Genomic DNA, 20,903 nt, shown 5'->3' with positions numbered 1-20,903 from the left:
TGTGCAGAACCTCCCCTGTTCACTGGGGGACGAGTCGGTGACTGGAGGAGTCCAGGTTTAATCCCGCGGCCCCAGGAGCAGGCGCCCAGCCCACCTCCTTGCGCTCCCCCTGGTGTCCACGAGGCGGCGGCAGAGCGTCACCTTTCTCTCAACACACGCGGGAGCAGGAAGGATGGAGGGGTCCCTGGGGCCAGTGTCTCCCCAGCACCGCCGGCCTCCGAGCGGGATAACCCTTTGGGGGCGGGAGCCCCCGCCCCGTGCATGGCAGGACGTCAGCAGCATCCCTGGCCTTTCCCCCACTAGATGCGAGGTGCACCCACGCACGCCTCCTCCTCTGTCCTGGGAACTAAAGATGACTCCGGGGCACAGTGGCCCCAGCTGAGAACTGCCGCTCCACTGGAGACAGAAAACCCTCTCCTGGCCGCACGCCCACGCCCCACGGGATGAAAGTGCCCTCCACGCAGGCCCGCGTCCTCCTCTGGCCACTGCCCGCCTCCCGCGGAGGAGGAGGGCTGTTTCCCAGACCCAAAGGTGCAGCTGCGTGAGTCACGCCACCAGGGCTTGGGAGCAGGAGGAGGCTGGATAAATAAACTAAGTACCTGACCCTGCTGGCTCACTGCATGCGTGATCAGTCGTGCCGACTCTGCGGTCTGTGGGTACATGGACTGTACCCACCAGGCTGCTCTGTCCATGGGATTCTCCAGGCAGGAACACTGGAGTGGGGTGCCATGCCCTGCCCCAGGGGATCTTCCTCACCCAGGGATTGGACCCGCATCTCCTGCGTTGGCAGCTGGATTCTTGGCCACCGAGCCCCTGGGAGGCCCCTCGAGCTCACTGAAGGCCACAGTGAGGACAGGAGAAGGCGGGCGCAGCAGCGGGCCTGGCTCCTCAGTCCCGCACTAGGCTCCTCCCGGGACAGGGCTTCACGGGCAGTGACCGCAGACCAGGGACCCCAGGGGCCCCTCGAAACAGTCGTGACAGGCAAGTTGTTCTGTACACGGGAGGCAGCGGAGGGTCAGAGGGGTTAGTTCACTCGCCTGGAGTCACACAGCCTCTCTCTGTGGCCGAGTCTGGCCCAGATGTCAGGGCCTGCTTCTGCCTGCAGAGGTGGGGACAGGGTGACTCAGCCCAACGCTTACTCCTCCCCAGGGGACAGGGCACACCCCCGCCCCCAGAAGACAGGACCCCCCCCTCCAGAAGCGCCCACGGTCAGCGCCAGCCGCCGGGAAGGGACCTGCGGCACCGGGCAACGTCTCCCCAGCCTTTGTTTCCCCTGGCTGGACAAACAGCGGCGTTCCCCCTCCCTCCCGTACAGGGGTCCGAGCCCTCAGAGGAAGCGGACCCGGGTCCACAGTTTCCAAGCGAGGCCACGGCCACTTGAGAACAAGGTGTTCTAATGAATCCTCCTGGACGACCCGTCCCTGCCCACGGGTGGCCGGCCGTGGCCTTGGCTTCTGAACTCGAGGCCCCAAAGGGGTGTGGCCTGGGGCTGCTCACAGACAGCAGAGGCCAGGGGAGACTCATCAGGCCTGAGAGGACACACCCCCCCACTCCCGCTTCCTCCTTCGGCTCCCCCTGGCTGGTTGGTCGGCTCTGTGCTCCACGGAGGTCAGCGGAACAGTTTGGCCAGGCTGCAAACACCCCCTGGGGGGACGCTCCTCCCCGGGATCACCCACTGCAGCCTCCCAAGACCCCTGGGTCCCCAGGCCTCCAGCGGAGGGTCCCGGGATGCTGGGGTGGTATCAGACACTGCCCCCACTGGGGCCCACCTGTGAGTCTGGCACGTGGCCCAGAAGCAGAAAGCCACTGCCCACCCTTGTCTTCCCCCAGGCCCCGCTGCCTCCTGGCGGGGTGGGGGGCGGTGCGGGGCGGTGTGTAGGCAGATACCGCCCACCCACCAGAGTCCAGCTTCTTCCTAGAGGCCGTAGTTCTGTCGCTGGGAAGTCGAGGCAAGCACTCCTCTGCGGTGAGGTGTGATCCCGTGGCTGTCCCCCGCTCCCCCAGGGGATCTGAGGACAGGACACAGGTACAGGGTGCAGGGCAAGTCTTCCAAGACACTGGACGCAGGCGGGGCCGCCGGGGCTGGTGGAGACGGGAGCCTGGGGTCCTTGGCAGCACGGGGGAGAGCTGCCCGCCACCGCGAGGCGAGGCACGGCCTGCGCACCCCCGCCCCGCCCCACCTCCCGGCCGCCGGAGTCCTTTTAAAAGCAGCGGGTGGGCGGGTCTCGCTCGGAACACCCGCCCCTGGTCCTCACGGGCCTGCCCGTCCTCCAGCCCGGATTGAGGACGCCGCTCCCGCGGGGGCCCAGAGCCCGCTGCCGCAGCCGGCCGGTCACTCTCCCAGGACAGCCCCCAGGGCGCACCCGGGCGCGAGCACGGCCTGGGCCGGCGTCGGCCTCTCTCCTCCGGCCTGGCCCGTGGCCACCACCCACCCACCCAGCAGCGGCTGCCCGAGTTCGGGGCCCTCCGTTTCCCCGGACTCAAGAACCACGCACAGGAGGGACGATCGGATAGTGCGATTTATTGCCCCCGCGCCCTCCTCCCGCCGCGCCCAGGCCTGGGATGAGCCGGGACCCCCTGTCCGCGGGGTCGCCCGGGACGCGGGCGCTCGGCTCAGCACGCCTCCGCGACCCCAGACCCGGCGGGGTGGGGGAGGGTAGGGAGAGGAGAAAGGCTGAGACAGCGAAGGGGAAGAAAAGAACAGGCGGGCGGGGGCAGGAGGCGGTATGATTAAAAGAAAATCCTAAAAGGGAAAAGGACCCTCTCTCCCTTCACGCTTGGGGCCCCTCCGCGGGGAAAGGGCGCACGGCTCGCCGTTCCCGCAGCAGCCCCGTCGGCGGGGGAAGGAAAGAGGGCGAAATGGTCTCTCGCTCACGGGTTTCGTCGCGTCTTGGTCTCTCTAGTTCCCACCCAACGTCTCGATTCGGGCTCGGCCGAGAACCGACGGGGCCAGGCCAGGCCGAGCGGCGGGCGCGGGGAGGGGCCGGGCGAGCGCCCCGCGTGCCCCGCCCCAGGCCCGCCGCACCCCCGGGGCGCCCCTCTGTCCGTTTCGCCCCGGCCTCTGGATCCCGCGCCGTCGACCCCGCCCAGCCCGAGGGGCCCCGCCCCCCCCGGGCCGCCGCCCCTACCGGCCCTCCCCGCCGCGGCACTCGCTGCAGCGCCCGCCCGCCGCCTCCTCCTCGTCGTCCTCGTCGTCGTCGTCCCCGCCCGCCCGGTAGTAGTTCTGTCCGCAGTGGCTGCAGACCGAGGGCGCGCCCACGGCGTGCACCTTCTTGTGCCGGCGCAGCGCCGCGCCCTGCACGAAGCCCTCGCCACACTCCACGCAGATGTGCGCCGGCTCCTCGCCCCCCGCCGCCCCCAGCCCGTCCCCGTGCTGGGCGCGCTGGTGGGCCAGCAGCCCGGCCCCGTGCCCGAAGCCCTTCCCGCACTCCACGCACACGTACGGCTTGGGGGCCGGGGCGCGCCGCGAGCGGGGTCCCGGCGCCCTGGCCCCCGCGCCCGCCATGGCTGCGGCCGCCGCCGCCCCCTCGCCGGGCGCGCCCACCACGATGATGCCCTCGCCGTCGCCCACCGGGATGGCGATCTCGCCGTCCGCCGCCGCCGCCTCCTCGGGCGCCTTGGCCCGGCGCACGCTGGCCGCCAGCACCTTGGCCGCCACCCCGGGCCCCGAGAGCTCGGGGTGCAGCCGCAGGTGGCGCGCCAGGCTCTTGGGCTGGCTGAAGCCGCGGCCGCAGCGCGGGCACACGAAGGGCTTGAGGCCGCTGTGCGAGCGCCGGTGCTTGGCCAGGCTTTTGCTCTGCGTGAAGCTGCGGCCGCAGTCGGGGCAGGCGTAGGGCTTCTCGCCCGTGTGGATGCGCTGGTGCTGCATGAGGTTGGAGCTCCAGCTGAAGCGCTTGCCGCACTCGGAGCAGGCGTAGGGCTTCTCGCCCGTGTGGATGCGCCGGTGCTGCACGAGGTGCGAGCTCTGCGAGAAGGTCTTGCCGCAGTCGGCACAGGCGTTGGGCCGCTCGCCCGTGTGCGTGCGCTGGTGCCGCGTCAGCTTGGACCAGTGGCTGAAGCTCTTGCCGCACTCGTTGCAGATGTAGGGCGCGGGCGGCCGCGGCCGGGGCGGGGGGCCGGCGGGGGGCGCCGACGGGGGCGGGGACAGCTTGGTCGGGGGCCAGCTGGGGACGTCGTCGTCATCCATGATGAGGATATCCACTGCAAGGAAGGGGGGAGAGGGCGTCAGAGAGCCCGTGGAGGGCGGCTGGGGCTGCTCCCCTGCCGCACTGCGAGGCCTCAGGAACCGGTTCCCCTGCACCAGGCCGGGGGCAGCACCTCCCTCGGAGCGCCGAGAACCTGGCCTGCCGGGCCTGCCCCGGTTAGACGTGCTGGCTCAGTCCCCGTCCCCACAAACCCCCGCCCCCAGCTTCCTGCGTTTTACCAAACACTCCGTACCCATCCCCTAGGGCTTCTCCTTCCTTCACAGCCGTTTCCCCCACACCCAGAACAATGCCCGGGACTTCGTGGGGATTCCAGAAATGTCTGCTAAAGGAATCAACAGAATCGAACGGGGCTGGGGGTGGAGGGCCAGGGAAGGCCCTAGTACAGAATGACCCCTGAGGCAGGAGCCCCTCGCACCAGGTGGCTAGCATCTCGCTCGGGGACGAGGGCTCGCGGCGCTCTGTAGGGTTACAGACCGGGAAAGGATAGTGTCAAATTTGGGTTCTGCGAAGACAACCCTGGCTGCGGGGGTCGGACTGGTTAATGAGATCACAGGCCAGCAGGACAGGCCTGACACCGCCCCCCCCCCCAAATGGGAGTGCAACCACACACCCCGCAGCTTCTACGACGGACGTCCTCAGCCTGGACCCTGGTTCTGTGTGTCCGGTGGAGACAAGAAGGAAGCGCGGGGCCTCGGTGGCGGCGCCTGCGAACCGAGGACACCACCTCGGACACCTCCGCGGGCCTCTGCCCTACAAAGCCTCTAATACATTTGCACCGCCGCTGGCCCGGGCGGCCACCCGGGAGAGATGAGCGGCTCCACGAGATCTGGGTGCACTCTCGGCGACATCTGCCTTCCCTGTGCGGCTCGGGCCTGAGCTACAGAATAGAGACGGGTTTAGGGTGCTCAAGCTCAAGACACCTGCCCCGGCGCGAGCCCCTCCCACCAGGCTTAGGCCCCGCCCACAACCCTCCGGCTCCACCCCTGGTCTCAGCCCCGCCCACACCCGCACCCAGCCTCGCCCCAGGCACGGCCCGCCCACCAGGCATCGGCCCCGCCCCTGGAACGGCTCCGCCCACCAGCCTCCGGCCCCGCCCCCAGATGCACCGCGAAGGCGTCGCTCAAAGGTGAACCCCACCATAGCCTACCTAGCTCTGTTTTCCCGCTCCCTCTCACTAGCCTGCAAGCCCACAGGGCCAGCGGTCGGACCCTGTGTTTCAGCACCCGGCCGGGGAAAAGTGCCCCAACATGGTCCCCGAGATAACGTCCTCGTGCGCTCGGTAAGCATCCGTGCGTTAAGTCCCGCGAGGTGGGCGCTGGGGCCTCGGGCCTTGGCAGCGAGGACACCGAGCGGCCAGCCAGATGAGCCGCCGCCCGCGGCGACACGGCCTGGGGACGGAGCATCACCAGGGGGCCGCAGTCCGGATCCCCGGCGGCCGCCCTGAGCTCCGGCTCCGCTGGGGGACGGTGCCCCACGCGCCACCCCCGCTGACTCTGAGCACCGACGCTTTGAGAACCAGGGCTCCACGCGGGAAGTACCGGAACAAGGCCTGTGCTGGGACAGGACAGCACTTCGGTAGGAAGCCTGCGCGGGGTGGGAGGCGCTTCCAAAGACGCGGCCTGTGGCCCACTGCACTTTGACATCAACATGAATCGGGAACTCCGGGCGGCTGACGCCGTCAGGACTCCACTGCTTCGCGGGCCCCAGCCCCACCCCGATCGGGGCCCTGAGTTCCAGCAAGCCCCGCAGCGCGGCCAAGGGGGCAAACAAGGAGAAAAGGTCATAAGCACACGACGTCCCGAGGCGTGGGAAAGGGAGGGGTGGGAAGCAGGCTTGCTCTTGGCGGGAAACCGCCAAGTACACGCTCTGCTTTCCAAGTTGTCCCGAAAGTTTAACAAGACAGGTGACTCGGCGATGACGTGCATTTGCCATCGCAAGGACCCAGACATAACACGATCACCTGAACCCGTGAGACCCCTGGAACTCAACCAGGAGTCCTGGATGCGGGTGGAGGGCGAGGGGCGGGGCGCCGGCCCGGAAGCAGGAGAGAAAGCTCGCGGGGCCGCAGGGCGGGGCTGAGAGGGGGGCTGCGCCGAGGTCTGAGCGGGGGCCGGGGCGGGGAACGGCGCTGCGCCGCCTTCACCGCAGGCACTCCTGTTCCAGCAGGTGTCAAACGGCCCAGTGAAGGAGCGTCTACTGACTCAGGGAGGCGGGCCTGCCCCTCAACCTGCGGACCCCCGGTCTCCTGCAGTGGATGCAGGGCCCCGCACTCTCATGCACCCCGAGTCCGAGTCTGGAAGGAGGTCAGCGGCTGCCCCCGGTCCGCCCTCCTCACCGGGCCAACGCCTCTGCCTCTGCGCTGGGAGTCATCCTTAACTGGATGCACGAATTCCCAGAGAGGAGAGCACAGAGACCAGCGCCAAAGGGCTCCCTCAACAAAACGGCACAGGAGGCTGTGACCGCCTTGCTGAGGGTAACAGCTACCCTTCTGGGGCGGGGAGGGAAGGGGGTGTCCCAGGTGCCAGGCCCCCTCAGCCCACAGCAGCTGTCACTGTCCTCCTCTCAGCTCAGGCCCCGAGGGGGTCCTGCTGCCCACCCATGCCCACGACCTCGCAGCTTCCTGCCCCGGGACGGAGCCCGCCAAGCGGACTAAGGCTTTCCGTCCCAGAACACAGGACATGCAGAAAGCCCACCAACAGAATGCAGAGCTGACCACAATCAATGCAGGGCAAATGCCCCATGGAGACGCGTCCGGGCGCCCCCGGGGCCCCTCCATGCCGGGCCCCACGCACAGCCCGCCCCAAGCCCAGAGAGCCGTGCTGGAACGGCCCCCTCGCAATCCTGCACGCGTCACCCAAGCGCACGCCCCCAGACATGAGTCTGGTCCCTTCACTTCACTTCAGCTAAGTCTTCTAGGTCCTGTGTAATACACAGCTTCCCGGGTCCCTTGCTCTTCCTGACAGTCTCCCTTTCGCAGAGCCCTGGGGCCCACTGGGCCCTCGCAGGCTGCCAGCTCCTCCCCGTGGGCTGCAGCTGGGGGCCCGGCCCCACCAGCCCTGTGGCCGGTCATCCTGAAGCTGCAATCCCGTCCTCTCACCAAAGGCATGGATTATCGTCTCGTGTGATGTCGTATCGCTTCTGTGACATCAAGGGCCACTGACATTCAGGAACTCGGACATCAGCTGAATCAGAGGGATGCAAGGCACGGCATTCCTGTGGTTTCTCCTGCACGCAGCTGGCACAGAGGGGCCCACCTTGGCCTTGACAGGGCATTTGTCTTGCATTGATTGCGCGCAGCTCTGCATTCTGTAGCCAGAGTGGTTTTTAGAGATGCTCCCTCTCCCGCTGGTTGGGACCCAGTGGTCCATTTCACAGGTTTACGGCAGGATGGACCTCATTTTCCCTCATCTGCCCGGCCTTCCATTGTCCTCCAGCGTGGCCAAGTAACCTTCCCTTTCTTCAGGGCGCTGAGCCCAAGGATTTACACACATCTGCTGGGCTGCACCCCCAACCCGCACCCTGCCAGCTGCAAGCTGCAGCACATGGGAACCTCGAGGGGGCTCCGAGTGCTCTGGATAGGACCCAGGGGGGTCCTCTGACACTGTGTCTGCCACCCTGGCTCACCCTGCTCACCTGGCCCTGGGCTCACCCACACTTCCTACCCCAGACCTGCAGCCGGCCATTTTTACAAGGGCGCTCTGGTTTCTCTGAGCGAGAAACAATTTCAAGCTCCAAATCTGGAAGCAAACAGTTCTTTTTTTAACAAAAAAAAGGTAAAATTCCTATAAGTTCTAACTGACACTTTCCATACAGATCCAAGCCAGCAGGCTTCTCTGTGGTCTTCCTTAGACACCCACATCTCGGTCCTCGCAAGGGGAGGAGAGAACCTGGACCAGCGCCATCTCTGCCAGACTGCTGGCATCACATCACCAGCATCAGGATGGCTGTGGGCACACCGGCTGGGCCAAGCGTGATTCCTCAGGACTCACAGCCAGCCTGGCCCCGCTCCCTGCCTGTGGATCTGGCCCCAGCCGCCTGGGGCTCCTGGCCCGCAGATCCCCCAGGAAGGGCCCACACAGAGGCGGTCTGCTTGGCTCTGCAGGTAACGAGTTCACCTGCGCCCTTCAAATGTGCAGGGTGGTTTTCCTGCAGGCATATGATGCGACTCACAGCCCTCCCTTTCCTTCCCCGGACAATTAGAAACAGAACCTCTCCACTCTGCTCTGGCAGAAGGCGCCGCTGACCGGCGGAGCGCGAGGCCATCTCCTCTTCCCGGGGGTCATTCACTCTTTCCCCAGGTACCTCTTCCCCAGGGGTATGCTGCTTTGAGCCCAGCGACTTGAGTTGAAGACCATCCATGCGAGTGGATGTTCTCAGATTTTCGACTTGCTCCTTCGACACCCAACTTTTCCATTTCAGGAATGTTTTCTGGACTCGTAGGCTTCACTGTTCTCTTCCTTATACTGGATTTTGCCTTCTTGGGGCTTTCTTTAACTAACTTCAGTACCTTTTTTTTTTTAACCCTGCTGTAATCTTTATTTCTTTTTGATTTTACAATGTTCCTCCTTTTCACCTTCAGTTTTTCTCAGAGAATGATGCACTACTTTTACTGTTTTGAGCTCCTCCACCTTCGTCTTGAAACATCTTAGTCTGTGCTGCTGGCTCTCTACTGAGCTCTGCCCCTGGGCAGCGCGGTCCTGGTGGTGTTCTCCCAAGCCCCTAGGCACAGTCCCGCCCGTCTGGGAGCGCACCTCTGACTCCTCCCTGTCTGAGAACGCCCTCCTCAGCCCCTTTCTCTCATTCTAACAGCTCCTCCGGGGTGGGGGCAGAAGGACGGAACTCCAGTTCCCAGTCTGCCCGTTTCTGGACGTCAGCTTCCCTGAACTCGCAGGCGGCTTCGTTCTGGGCAGTGTTTCCAGCTCCTCGGGGGTCCTCTTCCGCATGTGTGACCTGCTCTCCCAGGGACCCCTGCTCTGCCGCCACCCTCATTTGGTCAGTACCTTCCCCTCCCCACTGCGGTGCCCCCTGGGGGTCCCACTGGACCCTGAAGCCCCTCCCTGCAGGCCCTGCTCTGCCTGGGGCCTCCCTGGCAGGTGCTCTCCCTGAACACAGTCAGGAAGCTGGCCAGGCGGCCTGCGTGCCCCGTTGCTGCTCTGTACGGAACACGTGCTGCAGCTGCTGCCCGCAGTGATCCCCCAAGGACGGCCTAGCAGCCAGCTCCCCGCCCCCTAACACCACTTGGCCCGTCCCCATCCAGCTGTGCTTGGGGCTCTGCTCCTAGGGAGCCCAGTTGGTGTGGCCAGGGCGCGTGGGGCTTGCGGGGGTGGGGTTGCTGTGTTTTCACGCGGGGTCTGCTGTCGCCTCGGCTCAGGCGGGGCATTTTAGGGGACTCTGCGGGACTCACACTAGTGGCGCTGAGACAGGAGAGGCGGGCCTGACCACGCAAGGCCTGGAGCCTGGCCCTGAAGAGTGGTCTCCAAACCAGCAGCTGAAGACTCCTCCCTGCCTCAGAGTCAGGCCCTCTCTTCACCTATGATCCATGTTTGGACAGCCTCTCTCTGAGCGCCCTGACTTGGAAGACTTGGTCGGCTCTCACACTGCACCCCTGCCGGCTCACCCCCAGGGTCTGCAGACCTCGGGCTGGGGTCAGCCCTTCCGTGAGGCAGTCACCACAGAGCCTGGCTGCAGCCAGCAGACAGTCCACCCCAGCACCAGCCCTGGCTCCTAGTGGCCCCGCCATCCCATGCCCCAGGCTCACAGCCCTGCCCCCAGGGCCCCTCGGCCCTCCCCACCGCACCAGACGGCACCAGGGGTCTCAGGGCAGGGGGTCTGCACTGCCCGTCACGGGAAGGGCCTACGGGGGGGCCCCAACCGGGCAAGGGGGGGGCAGAGCAGCTGGGAAGCTCGCAGTCCCGTGGCTTGGGAGCAGGGGGTCATGGGGTGGGGGCAGCCCCGGGCGGCCCAAGCAGACACCTGGGCAGGGCGCCCATCTGCCCCTCAGGGTCTGCCCAGAGCACGCGTGAGTACTCGGCGTGGACCGCCAGAACTCCAGGCTCCGAGGTAAACCGCCTTCCAGAGGCGGCTGGGGGTGGGGGACAGTCAGGGGCAACGCTGAGTGCGTCAGCCGAGACGAGCTTTTGCTGCTTGCAGAAAGTTTATGGGTGAATGGCTGCGGCACCTGTGGCTGTTCTTTCAAACCCTCCAGGAAAGGGGCGCAAGCAGCGCAGGACCGCCTGGCGCGGCTCACTGCTGGGGTCGGCGGGACGGGAGGCCACCGCACTGTCGGGCTGGAAGTTTCCAGAAGGAAACCGACGGTAAGGTTAAAGTGGTAAAAGACAGGGAGGCGGGGCGACGCGGGGAAGGAGGGGCCGGGGCCCTCCCCGTAGGGCCGGGTCTGTGCCCCCTAGGCCGGGAGCCCTGAGCCCGCCGGCCCCCTGGCCCCTCACAGGAGAGGTCGCCGACCCAGGCCAGGACGCACGAAGATTCATCGACAGCAGCACAGAGCACTTCACACTTTATTTTGCAGGCACCCTGCACGGAAGCCCGGGAAACCCCTGGAAACGGGACCACAGCTCCCACCGAGGGCGGGGGCTAGGGGAGGTTGTGACGGGGTCTCATCCCCGGGGGCTCACAGAGGAGTTTTACTCAAGCCAAGTAACGCTTTATTAAATAAGGCAGGCTGCCAATATTCTAAATGAAAGATCAAGACTCAGGCCCAGGACCACCCGGATGCCTGGGCCCCCACGACAGGCCCCACGCCCGCTGTTAGTCATGCCTGGCCCAGCCCCCAGGCCCTCCCCGGGCTGAGGAGCCCCCACCCGGGGAAGCCAAGGGCGCCACCCCCAAAGGCTCCCGGCTCGGGGGCCGCAGAGACCCCACCAGGCCCGGGAGGCGGCTGGCTGGGCCCCGGAGGCGCAGTCGGGCCCCGAGCTGCCAAGGGGCGGGCAGGGCATGGGGTCGGCCGGGAGAAGCACAGGGCCCCTCACCTGGGTTCTCGTGACTGGCCATCTGCTGGTCCTCGGAGTCCAGCGGCCCCGGAGACCAGGCCTCTTCCCGCAGCTCCATGTCTGGGCCCTGTCGGACGGGAGACAAGGAGAGGGTTCACAAGACGCCAGAGTGGACGCGGCCGCGAGCTGCACCCACCGCCCCCCGGTTGGACGGCCACAGACAGACGCGGGAGGCGCTCAGCCCGAGCCAGGGACCCCAGCCACCTTCCAGGACAGCCTCCCCCGGGGCCTCTCTGCCCCAGGACGCGGCCTGGCGATGCTGTGCGGTGGGCGGGCCGGGCGCGCGGCCCAGCGTCCGAGGGGCTCATGGTCGGGGGTCTGCTCTCCGCCGGGGGCCAGTCAGGCGAGACCCCGCACCCAGCCCGGGATGAGGGGATGAGGCTCTCCAGGGATCAGCACTCGGAGGAGCATGCTCCGGGATGGACGGGGGGCACGGGGCTCCCAGGAAGCTGGTGGGCCCGGGACGCGCCACCCCAAGACCCCGACAGCCCCAGACACAGCAGGCGCTGCTGATGGTGGGCGACACCCGTGAACCCCTGAGCAGCTCGGAGGCTCCAAGGCCAGGAGGCAGCCCGCCGAACGCCGATACACGGGCCCCCAGCCCCCCCGCCGCCTCCACCCCAGACCCCACAGAAGGACGGACGCCCTGGAGGCCGAGCGGGTACAACCCCACAGTCCGGGCACAGGGCTGCGTGGGCATGCCAACCAGGCGGCCGCCGTGAGAACAGCTTGGCGGGCCAACCGTAGGGCCTCAGCCCGCCTGACCCCGGAATCGCGCTCCGAGGCCGCCTTCACAGCAGCGCCGCGCACACGCAGCGAGAGGAGCCGAGCGCGGGCCGCAGGTCGGGCTGCCGGGCCGGGGATGGGGATGCGCCCGCGTGTGGGCACAGGGCTTCTCTGAGTGATGAAAACGCTCTGGGACGAGACGGCGGCGGTGGCTGCACAGCTCTGCGAGTGGCAACCGCTGGACTGTCCCCTTCACGAGGGTGGCTTATATCCCAGTGAACACCTAAACAGAGATGTGTGCGCGGGTCCTGACTCAGGCACCGTCCACTCAGAAAGAGAAGCGGCCAGGCGGGGTGGGGGGGGGGGGCCGCTCGGTGAGCCTTCCGATCCACACCTGTCTGCCGGGCGGCCACGTGTGGAGCGGGAACAACCGCATCCAAGTCAAGTGAGCAGGGCCTTCCCGGCCCGGCGTCCACCTCCGGCCGCTTCCCGCACTGAGAAGGCGGGGGGCGGGGCTCCGTCCTCCCCAGGGCGTCCACAGGCTCCAGGGGAGGGGACGCAGAACAGGGAGGTGTTGGGCAGCTTGCCCCGAGGCCAGAGGTCCCCACACCCCCAGAGGGGGCAGCTCAGACGGCAGTGAGGGAGACACCACCCAGTTCCCAGGGCGGGCAGGCCCCGGGCTGCAAGGCCCCACCCACACCCAGCATCCTGGTGCAAGGAGCTCACTGTGAAACCACGACTCCCCAAGAGGAGGTGGCAAGTCCCCGCGAGAAAGAGTCCCGCACCAGGAGGGATCGACGCCCCAGAGGGCAAGGGACCTGCCAAAATGACCTTCCTTCGCCCCCCCCCACCCCGGCCCAGGGTCACCCGGTTACCCCCCAGCACGCAAGCCCCGCCCCGTCACTCGGCTTTCCCGAGCTCCTGCTTAACAGAATCCATATGCTCCCCAGCTGATCGCCTTAGTCGGTCCAGCTGGAAGCCCCGGGAGGGCAGGGGAGGGCAGGGGAAGGCCCCTCGGTGGACACACAGGAGCAGAGCGGGGGCGGGGGCGCACACACGACGACCCTCCTGGGAGCTGCCCTCCAAGGAAGGGTGGTTTTCACTGGGTCAAAGTGGGACCGAGGTGTCTACACAGACCCTCAGCGAAGCCGACCAGCGGCAGGTCAGAGTCTGCAACCCGGAGGCCAGGGCACAGGGGCCGCCAGGATTCGGGGAAGCGCCGGCCACGCGGGCGCTCGGGAAAGGCCTGCAGGAGCCGAGGCGGAGCCTGCAGCGGAGGAGGCGGGGGGCGGGGCAGGGGGCGGGGCCGGCACGCCCGGAACTCGGAACCTGGCAGGGAGCCCCGACTACGCTCCACAAATGGCAGCTTCTCTGGCTGACTTCTAGGGGGCCATGGGGTCTCCCACCTGGCACAGGGCACACCCGGGTCCCAGGACAGTCCGCTCTGCATTCTGGTTTTGGCCCTGAGAAGAGGGCGGTGAACCCACCCACCAGGGAAGGGAGACTTAAAACCAACCACGGGGTTAACACCCTGCATCCACCTGCCGGGCCTCTTGGGGGGGCCGCGCCCTGTGTCCCCATAGCGGCCTCGCACAGCAGGGACCCCGGAGCCCGGGGTGGGAGGAGGAGCCGGAGCGCGCCCCGGGAGACCCCCTGGATCCCTGTGAAGGGCCCAGGGCATGCACTGGAGGGTCACCCTCGGCCACTCGTTCGCTCCTCCACTGCGGCCGCTCGGCCCCCTGTGCCACCCCGGGGGTTTGGGGTCCTACCCCGGGACCTGAGGGGGAGGGGAAGCCACAGTCCCTCCCACCCAGAGCTGAGGGCTGGGGCAGCCCCTGACCCGGCGGCTCCCTGGGGGAGATGGGGCGATCCCCGCGCCAGCCCGACTGTGGAACCTGATGACTCTGGAGGCTGAAGGTGGTGGGTCCTGCCCTCCCGGCCCCCAGACGCTCCACGGCCCGGCACACCTGTCAGGGCTGGCCGCCCCGCTCTGACCCCCACCCACTCCACAGAGACGGAGGCCCACCCTCGCCGGGCCCTGGAGCGATCCAATTAGCCTGGGAGCCAGCAGGGCCCGCGAGACAAATTATTGTTATTATTATTGTTATTAGACCCACCCACCTGCCCTGGATGCCTGCCCACCAATTACCCGCCAGCTCTTTCTTCCGCTGCCAATCTCGCCTCCTCCTCCGGCCGGCCCTGCTCCGGCGCCCGCGCCCAGGGCTCCCGCTGCCGGAGACAGCCGCCCCGTCTGTCCCCTCGCTTCTCGCCCCGCCTCTCTGTTCCTGGGCTGCCGTCGGGCCTTAGCTGGGACCCCCGGCTCCTGCCTTGGCCATTCTTCCCCAGCCCCCGCCCCAGCCTTGTGGCCACCGAAGCCCGGGGGCTACCTCTCGGGCTCCACCCCGGGAGGGCCCTGCCCTGCCCGAGCCCACCCTCACCGCCCTCACCCAACTCCCACCCCCGGGGCCTGCGCTCCCCACACCATGGACCGATTCATCTTTTCAAGGCACTCGGTTCAAACAAGTCAGTCGACTGAAAAGGGGCAGAGAATGGGAAGAGACACTTCTCCGAGCTGGCGAGCACATGAAGAGATGGATGCTGGTCGTGGTGTCAAGACCACAGACAGACCCCAGCGCAGGCGCGCTAGGCGGACTCGACGACCACCGAAAGCACGCGCGCGCGCGTGAACACGCGGAGAAGCGGGGGCGCGCACGCACACGTTGCTGCCAGGCCCAAGGGGTGACCCGGCGACCCCACTTCCGGCCACGAACCCGAGGGCTGAGAACACGTCCGCACGACAGTTTACACTCGCGTGTCCGCGGAAGCAGAAGTCACAAGAGCCGAGCGTGGAGACAGCCCAAACGGCCGTCACCGGTGAGGGACGCGCGCGCGGCCCACGGAAGCTGGAGGAGGAGAGGGAAGAGGAAGCGCTGGTCTTGGAGGGGCGAGACCGCGGTGACTCCGCTCGCCCGAGAAGTCAGGTCCCCGCGGGCTCCGGGCGAGGGGCACGTCCCGGGGCGCGTGGTCACCGTGAGCTGTAAGAGGGTGACCTGTCCGCGCGGCAACCACCTCACAGGGGAGCTGCTGTCTGTTTTATTAAGGGTAGCTCGGTCCCGCCACCCCCCTGCCCGAACCAGCCCCACACGTGGCCCCTGCGCTCGGTCCAAACTCCAGACCCGGGCCGCCGTCTGCCAGGTCAGCCCCGCAGACGCACTTCCTCCTGGGGGCCCTGCCCCGCCTCGCACCTGCCGGGCACCTTCTCGCCTTCCAGGGATATCTGCTCTCCAACCGGCCACCACCAACCTTCCTAGAGCTTCCCACACGTCTGTGAACAGTCCTGCCCTTAAATGCTGGTGGATAACTGAAGATTCCTTTTAAAAAAACAACATACTCTTCAGGACAAAAAAACAGAGCTGCACGCGTGGGCCATCGCTGTTTCTGTCACCCCTCGACAGGGCAATGGGCCAGACCCCACGCCCTCGGGGGGCTCTGGTGTCTGCAGGGCGCTTCCTTCCACCTCGCCCACCCGCCAGCCCTCTCCCTGGAGACCTGCCGCCAGAGCCCAGCGATCACAGCACCTCCCCCAGGAAGCCTTCCCAGACTCCTGCCTTCCCTCAGCTCCACTGTCCCTTTTCCCCAAACAAGACCAGCCTGCACACCGAGGGCTGGGCACAGGGGCAGCATGGGAACCTCCTGATCCCCGTGGCCACCGAGGGCACGGGAGGCTGCCCTCTCTCCGCCCGTGGGCGGGCGGCCAGGGTGGAGGCGGCCTCACCCCCCCAGCCACGCCCCCGGGGCGGGTGCACCACCCCGCCTCGTCTTCAGGGGCTTGGCGTCCAGATCACGAGAGGAAGGGCGGCGCTCCACAATGAGCCGGGCGCCCAGGAAATGTGGACAGGCCTCTGGAGCCCGGGGCTGACCCAACCTCCCCGCACCTCAGGACACACCATCCTCCAAGGCCCGTCCTCTCCTCCGCCGAGAACACGGGCACCAGCCCCCTTTACTCCCCTGATTACAGCCGAGCCCACGTCCCTGGGAGGTTCTCCCCAACTTCCTCCGCCCTGCGTGTCCACACACACCCAGGCAGACGGTGAGCTCCTCCAGCCCAGGGAGTCAGGGTGTCCTGGCCGGCCTGACCCTGCGCCTCCAGGCTGGGCCACGTGTGGGTCCCAGTGTCACTTGTGATGAGGCAGCCCACACAGGACCCCCGTTCAGCAAAGAGAGGCCAGTGTTCTGTGGGCCCAACGGTCAGGCAGGCAGAGCAGGGAGACCCCCCTGCCAAGTGGACCCCAGAAGCAGCTGGCTCAGCCAGGGGGCAGCACAGTGGTGAGAGGCGCCCTCTCTGCCCCCACGACAGGGCTGCCCGCCCCACTGGAGAGATGAGCAACCCCCCCCCCCCCAACTGGGGCAGGGAGGCCTCCTAACACATGGACCTGAGCACTCACCCCAGGACCCGAGAGTCACACCTGAACCCAGGCGCCAGCTCTGAGTCCCCGAGCCAGTCATTGGCCCCACCCCATGGGGAGGTCCCCAAACCAACGGGCACCTCAGAGACCTCCAGAACAGCCTCCGTCTCCCCAGGCCCCAGGCCTGGCCAAAAGAAGCCAGCAGAGGCGGTGGCTCTGCTAGACTAGGCTCCGGACTCCTGCCGACCCTGCTCCAATACTGCTGCGGGGCTGGGGGCTCAGCCCACCCCCCGAGTGGGGTGACCACCCCCACCCCGGGGCCTCCAGGGTACGGGCCAGATCCCTGGCTGCCGTCTGTCTCCACCAGGAGGCCAGGGCCACAGCAGAGTCCCCGGGCACAGCCTCAGCCGGCTGGGGGCACTGCAAGACACACGTCCAGGGTTGGGGCTGGGGGCGTCTGAGCCCAGGAGCCCGACAGCAGTGTGCCCAGAAGGGGCCACTCGAGACCACAGGGCAGCTGGGCAGAGGCTGGAGGTCAAGACCAAGACCACCGCCGACAGCCCGGGACTCAGCCCACCCCCCGGGTCCCAGGGTCCTCTCAGCCAGTTCCTCTGTCCCTCGAGAAGTCTCCCCTTGGGCTCCTCCAGCCCCAGGCTAGCCTGGCGACCCCCAGCCCTCTGCCTGGAGCACCATGCCAGGACCAGTGTCCCAAGCCCAGCACCGGGTGGGGCTGGCAGCGGCCTCGATGGACAAGGCTCATCCAGGGATGGTGGACTGTGTTCTGGGTTGTAGGAGCCTGAGGAGGAACTGAGCCTGGGAAAGGGGAAGCGGCAGGTCCAAGGTCACAGGGAGGGAAGAGATGGAGCAATGGAATGCCGGGCCCGCCGGAGGCCTCTGCACCCGATTCACACCCACTTCTGAGAGCTGTGCGCTGGCTCCAAAAGGAGAGCGTTGGGAGCCTTCCTACCAAGGTCAACGCCATTAGTACGCCCCCTCTTTTTCACTAATAGAAACTGGGAAACTCCTTGTGCTCTGAGGCCACAAAGGTGAACGCAGAGCTGGGACCTGAACCCGGTCCGTCTGACTTGAGCCCGGGGCTAACCCGCAGCAGTGCCCCCAGCCCGGGCTGAAATCCTTCCAGTTCTCTAGCTCCGCCTGCAGGGGTTAGAGTCTGAGACCTCCAGGAGGAAGGGGCTAAGAGAGACAACACAAGAAGGAATCCGATCTGAATGTTCTGGGGCTCTGGAGGGCCTGCCTGCAGACGCGGGGGGTGAATGCCAGCTGCGTTGAGCCAAAGAGGCTTATGTTCTTAGGGAAGAGATAAGCCACAGTAACCAAGCTTCCCCAAGAACGAGGGCAGACCCAACCCGCAGCTGGATCCTAACCCTGGATCCCCAAAGCAGGGCCGGGCACCAGGAACCACGCGGAGCACACAGACCAAGTCAGTCCCTTCCTATAACGCCCCTCTGGACTGGGGCTGGGGTGCCCTCCCTGATCCCCTGGGTGAGAACAGGAGTGCGGAGGTGAGGAGGCACATGGACCCGGTCCAGGTCTTCGGCGCACACGGCGAGCCTGCTTCATCTCCCTGTCCTCGTGCCAACCAATGGGCCCGCAAGAGCCTCTGTCCACACTCGCCGTGGCTCAATCTTCCGTCTGATCACGCCATCCTCGGCTGGCCTGTGCCCCAGGGGCACCCGTTTCCATGAACTGGGGTGGCCGCCTTTGTGTCCGGGCCGCGAGCTGGGGGCTCAGGGGCGCGGTGGGGCGCCCGGGAGGCCTCGGCGTGGCCATCGGGCCCGGCCGCCGGCCTCGCCCTGCCCCGCGGGCCACGCGGTGCCTGACCTTGGCCTAACATTTCCCCTCCAGCGCACGCGCTTCCTGCTCGCCGCCCGCGCCCGGGCGAATGAATGAGCCTCCCGCCGGCCGGAATGCCCGTAATTACCGGCCGGATCAAAGGCCGCACGCAGCCCGCCCGGGGCGGCAACGGGATCTGGCTCCTTTGAAAAAGAGGGGAAGGGGAGCGGGCAGGCCGGGGACCACCACCGGTCCCCCGGGGGCCGCCGTTTCCGGTCAGGCCAGCTGGGCCCGCGCGCGCCGCCTCCCCCACCGGGGCCTCAACTTCTCCCGGGAGTCGCCACCACTTCCGGCCTCGAGCGGCCGGGAGGCTGGGGTAGGGGTGGGGGTGGGGGTGGGGGCTACACAGCGGCCCTACCGGCGAGCCCGCGCCGCGCGCCCCCGCCTCGGGCGCGCCCCCGGGCGTGGCGCGCGCTCTCGGCCCCGTCGCGCGCCCGCGGCCCCTCCCGGCGCCCGCGCCCCGCCCCGCGTCAGCGGCCGCGCGCCCACTCACGCCCCCCCACGCGGCGCGCACGCGCACTCGCCCGCCCAGTCGCGCTCGCCGCCCGCCTCCCCGCCCGCCCCCCCGGCCGCAGCCCGGCGCTCTGAGGCGCGCGCCCACCCGGCCCCGGGCGCACGGCCCCCGGCCCCGCGCCCTCCCCTCACCTCCTCGGTCCCGGGGCCGCCGCGCCGCACTCCTCCTCCTCTCTCCTCCCTCGCGGATGGTGGCAGCGGCGGCAGCGGCGACTCAGACCCTGGGGTCAGGGGGACGGGCGCCCAGGCCGGAAGTGACCTTCCTGGCCGCTTCCGCCCGCGCCGCTCCCCCCCTCCCCTTCCCACCCCCCTTCCAGCCTCCACCCCGTCCTCGCCGCTCTAGGAAGGCGAGTCCAGCGACCCCCCCTAGCTGCCGCGGGGGCCCCCCCCAGCTCTATGGTGCGGAGTAGGCGCCCCAGGGTGGCACTTCCGGACGCGTCTAGGACACGGGTCCTCCGGCCACGCTCTATGGCGCCGCGCGCCTAGGGGCTTCGGGCCCCGCCCCCTGCCAGGCCAGGAGGCGCGGGCTCGGCCCGTTAGGCGGAGACTTCCGGGTGCCCAGGGAGGTGCCCCCCGCCCCAGCGCCGGGCTCTCGCGCCTGCGCGGTCGGGCGGTAGGCGTCGAGGAGGGTGGCTGCCAGGGCCGCTCAGCTACCCCGGGTCCTCCGGTCGTCTCTATCGTTGTAACCCCTTCCGTGCCGGCGCCGCCCGCGGCGGCCGGAGCCCGCGCGCCCGGAGGGCTCTCTCGTCTGCCATCCTGGTCTTTTCGTTACTGGACCGATCGCTTCAGGCGCCGCCCGCAGAGCGACAATAACACGTTGTGCGCCTGCCTCCAGGGGCTTTAGGTACATTAAGTAGTTTGTGGATAATCCAGCCCCATTTTGCAGATAACGAGGAACAGAGAGGTCAAGACACCTGGCCAAAACCACACACCGAGGGTGCGGGTCCTGGGCTCGAACTCGTGGAGTCTGGCTCCCAATTCCTGCATTGGGCCGTGCATGTGCAAACTGCCTCCTGTCACGGAAGGTTGATCATAGCGTCCAGGGATTCACCTCTTCCTCTCTGGAAAGGAGGGCGCTTTGTGAGCTTACCTGTTTCTGTTAGTAAATACATGCTTTTTAAATTACTGCTTACACCACAGTGTCCTCCCGGGCTCAGTCCCTCTGATCCCTTTCTGGGTCTTCAGTTGGCTGGCTGTCACCTAAGCGACAAATGACTTATTGATGTTATTTATAATTATTTTATTACCAGGTGGCGATAGTGGTAAAGAATCCACCTGCCAATGCAGGAGGTGTTACAGAGGAAGATTTGATCCCTGGGTCAGGAAGATGCCTGGAGAAGGAAATGGCAACCCACTGGTCTTGCCTGGGAAATCCCATGGACAGAAGAGCCTGGTGGGGAGGAGGAATGGGGAGTTCGTGTTTAATGGGGACAGAGTTTATTGGCAAGATGAGAGCAGCTCTGGAGATGGACGGTGGTGATGGTCGTACAACAATGTGAATGTACTTAGTGATACTAAACTGTGCGCTTTAAAATGGTTTAGATGGTAAGTTTTATGTTATGTGTATTTACAATAATTAGAAGTTTAAAGAGAAACAAACTTGTGATTTACTGTTGTGTTGTAAGGTGTTATGGTCTGCATGTGTCCCCAGAAAATTCCTGTGTTGAAACCTAGTCCCTGAGGTGATGCTCTGACCTTCCTAGAGGAGGGCATGGCACCCCACTCCAGTATTCTTGCCTGGATAATCCCACAGACAGAGGAGCCTGACAGGCTATAGTCCATGTGGTCGCAAAGAGCTGGGCACAATAGCAATAACAACAGTGGCTTATGATGCTGGGCATATTTTTGTATGATTTTTACTATCTGTAAATGTTTTTTGGCTGGGTGTCTGTTCACATCCTTATCCATTTTTGGTGGAGTTGTTTCAGAGGTCTTTCTGTACTTTGAGTCCAAATCCTTTATCAGGTACAAGTTTTACAAATATTTTCCTCTCGGTTTGTGGCTTGTCTTTTGATTTTTCTGGATAAGGTGTTTCAGAGTAGAAATCTTTAACTCTATAAAGTCCACAATGCTACCTTTTTCTTCTGTGGACTAGCTTTTTGTGTTGTGTGTTAAAACTCAAAGTCCATGATCTACAGACCAAACCCAAGATCATGTAGATTTTCTATGTTTTTGTCTATTATTTTGATAGT

General features: G+C 66.3%; 2 protein-coding genes across 2 annotated transcripts; one reads left to right on the top strand and one right to left on the bottom strand.

The window, feature by feature from the left end:
* The first annotated feature begins 443 nt into the window (after positions 1-443).
* On the top strand, positions 444-2,660 carry LOC122421217. Its single transcript, XM_043437088.1, has 3 exons — positions 444-541; positions 1,106-1,251; positions 2,005-2,660. The coding sequence occupies exons 1-3, from the start codon at positions 444-446 to the stop codon at positions 2,658-2,660; spliced, it is 900 nt and encodes a 299-aa protein (XP_043293023.1).
* Positions 2,502-19,021, bottom strand: ZNF787 (zinc finger protein 787). Its single transcript, XM_043434777.1, has 3 exons — positions 18,844-19,021; positions 11,192-11,279; positions 2,502-4,200 (listed from the first exon to the last, which is right to left on the bottom strand). The coding sequence occupies exons 2-3, from the start codon at positions 11,268-11,270 to the stop codon at positions 3,125-3,127; spliced, it is 1,155 nt and encodes a 384-aa protein (XP_043290712.1). The 5' UTR covers positions 11,271-11,279; positions 18,844-19,021; the 3' UTR covers positions 2,502-3,124.
* Between the last annotated feature and the right edge of the window lie 1,882 nt (positions 19,022-20,903).

Source organism: Cervus canadensis, chromosome 18 (genome assembly GCF_019320065.1).
Source record: "Cervus canadensis isolate Bull #8, Minnesota chromosome 18, ASM1932006v1, whole genome shotgun sequence".
Taxonomy (NCBI): domain Eukaryota; kingdom Metazoa; phylum Chordata; class Mammalia; order Artiodactyla; family Cervidae; genus Cervus; species Cervus canadensis.
This window is presented reverse-complemented; position numbering and strand designations above follow the sequence as displayed.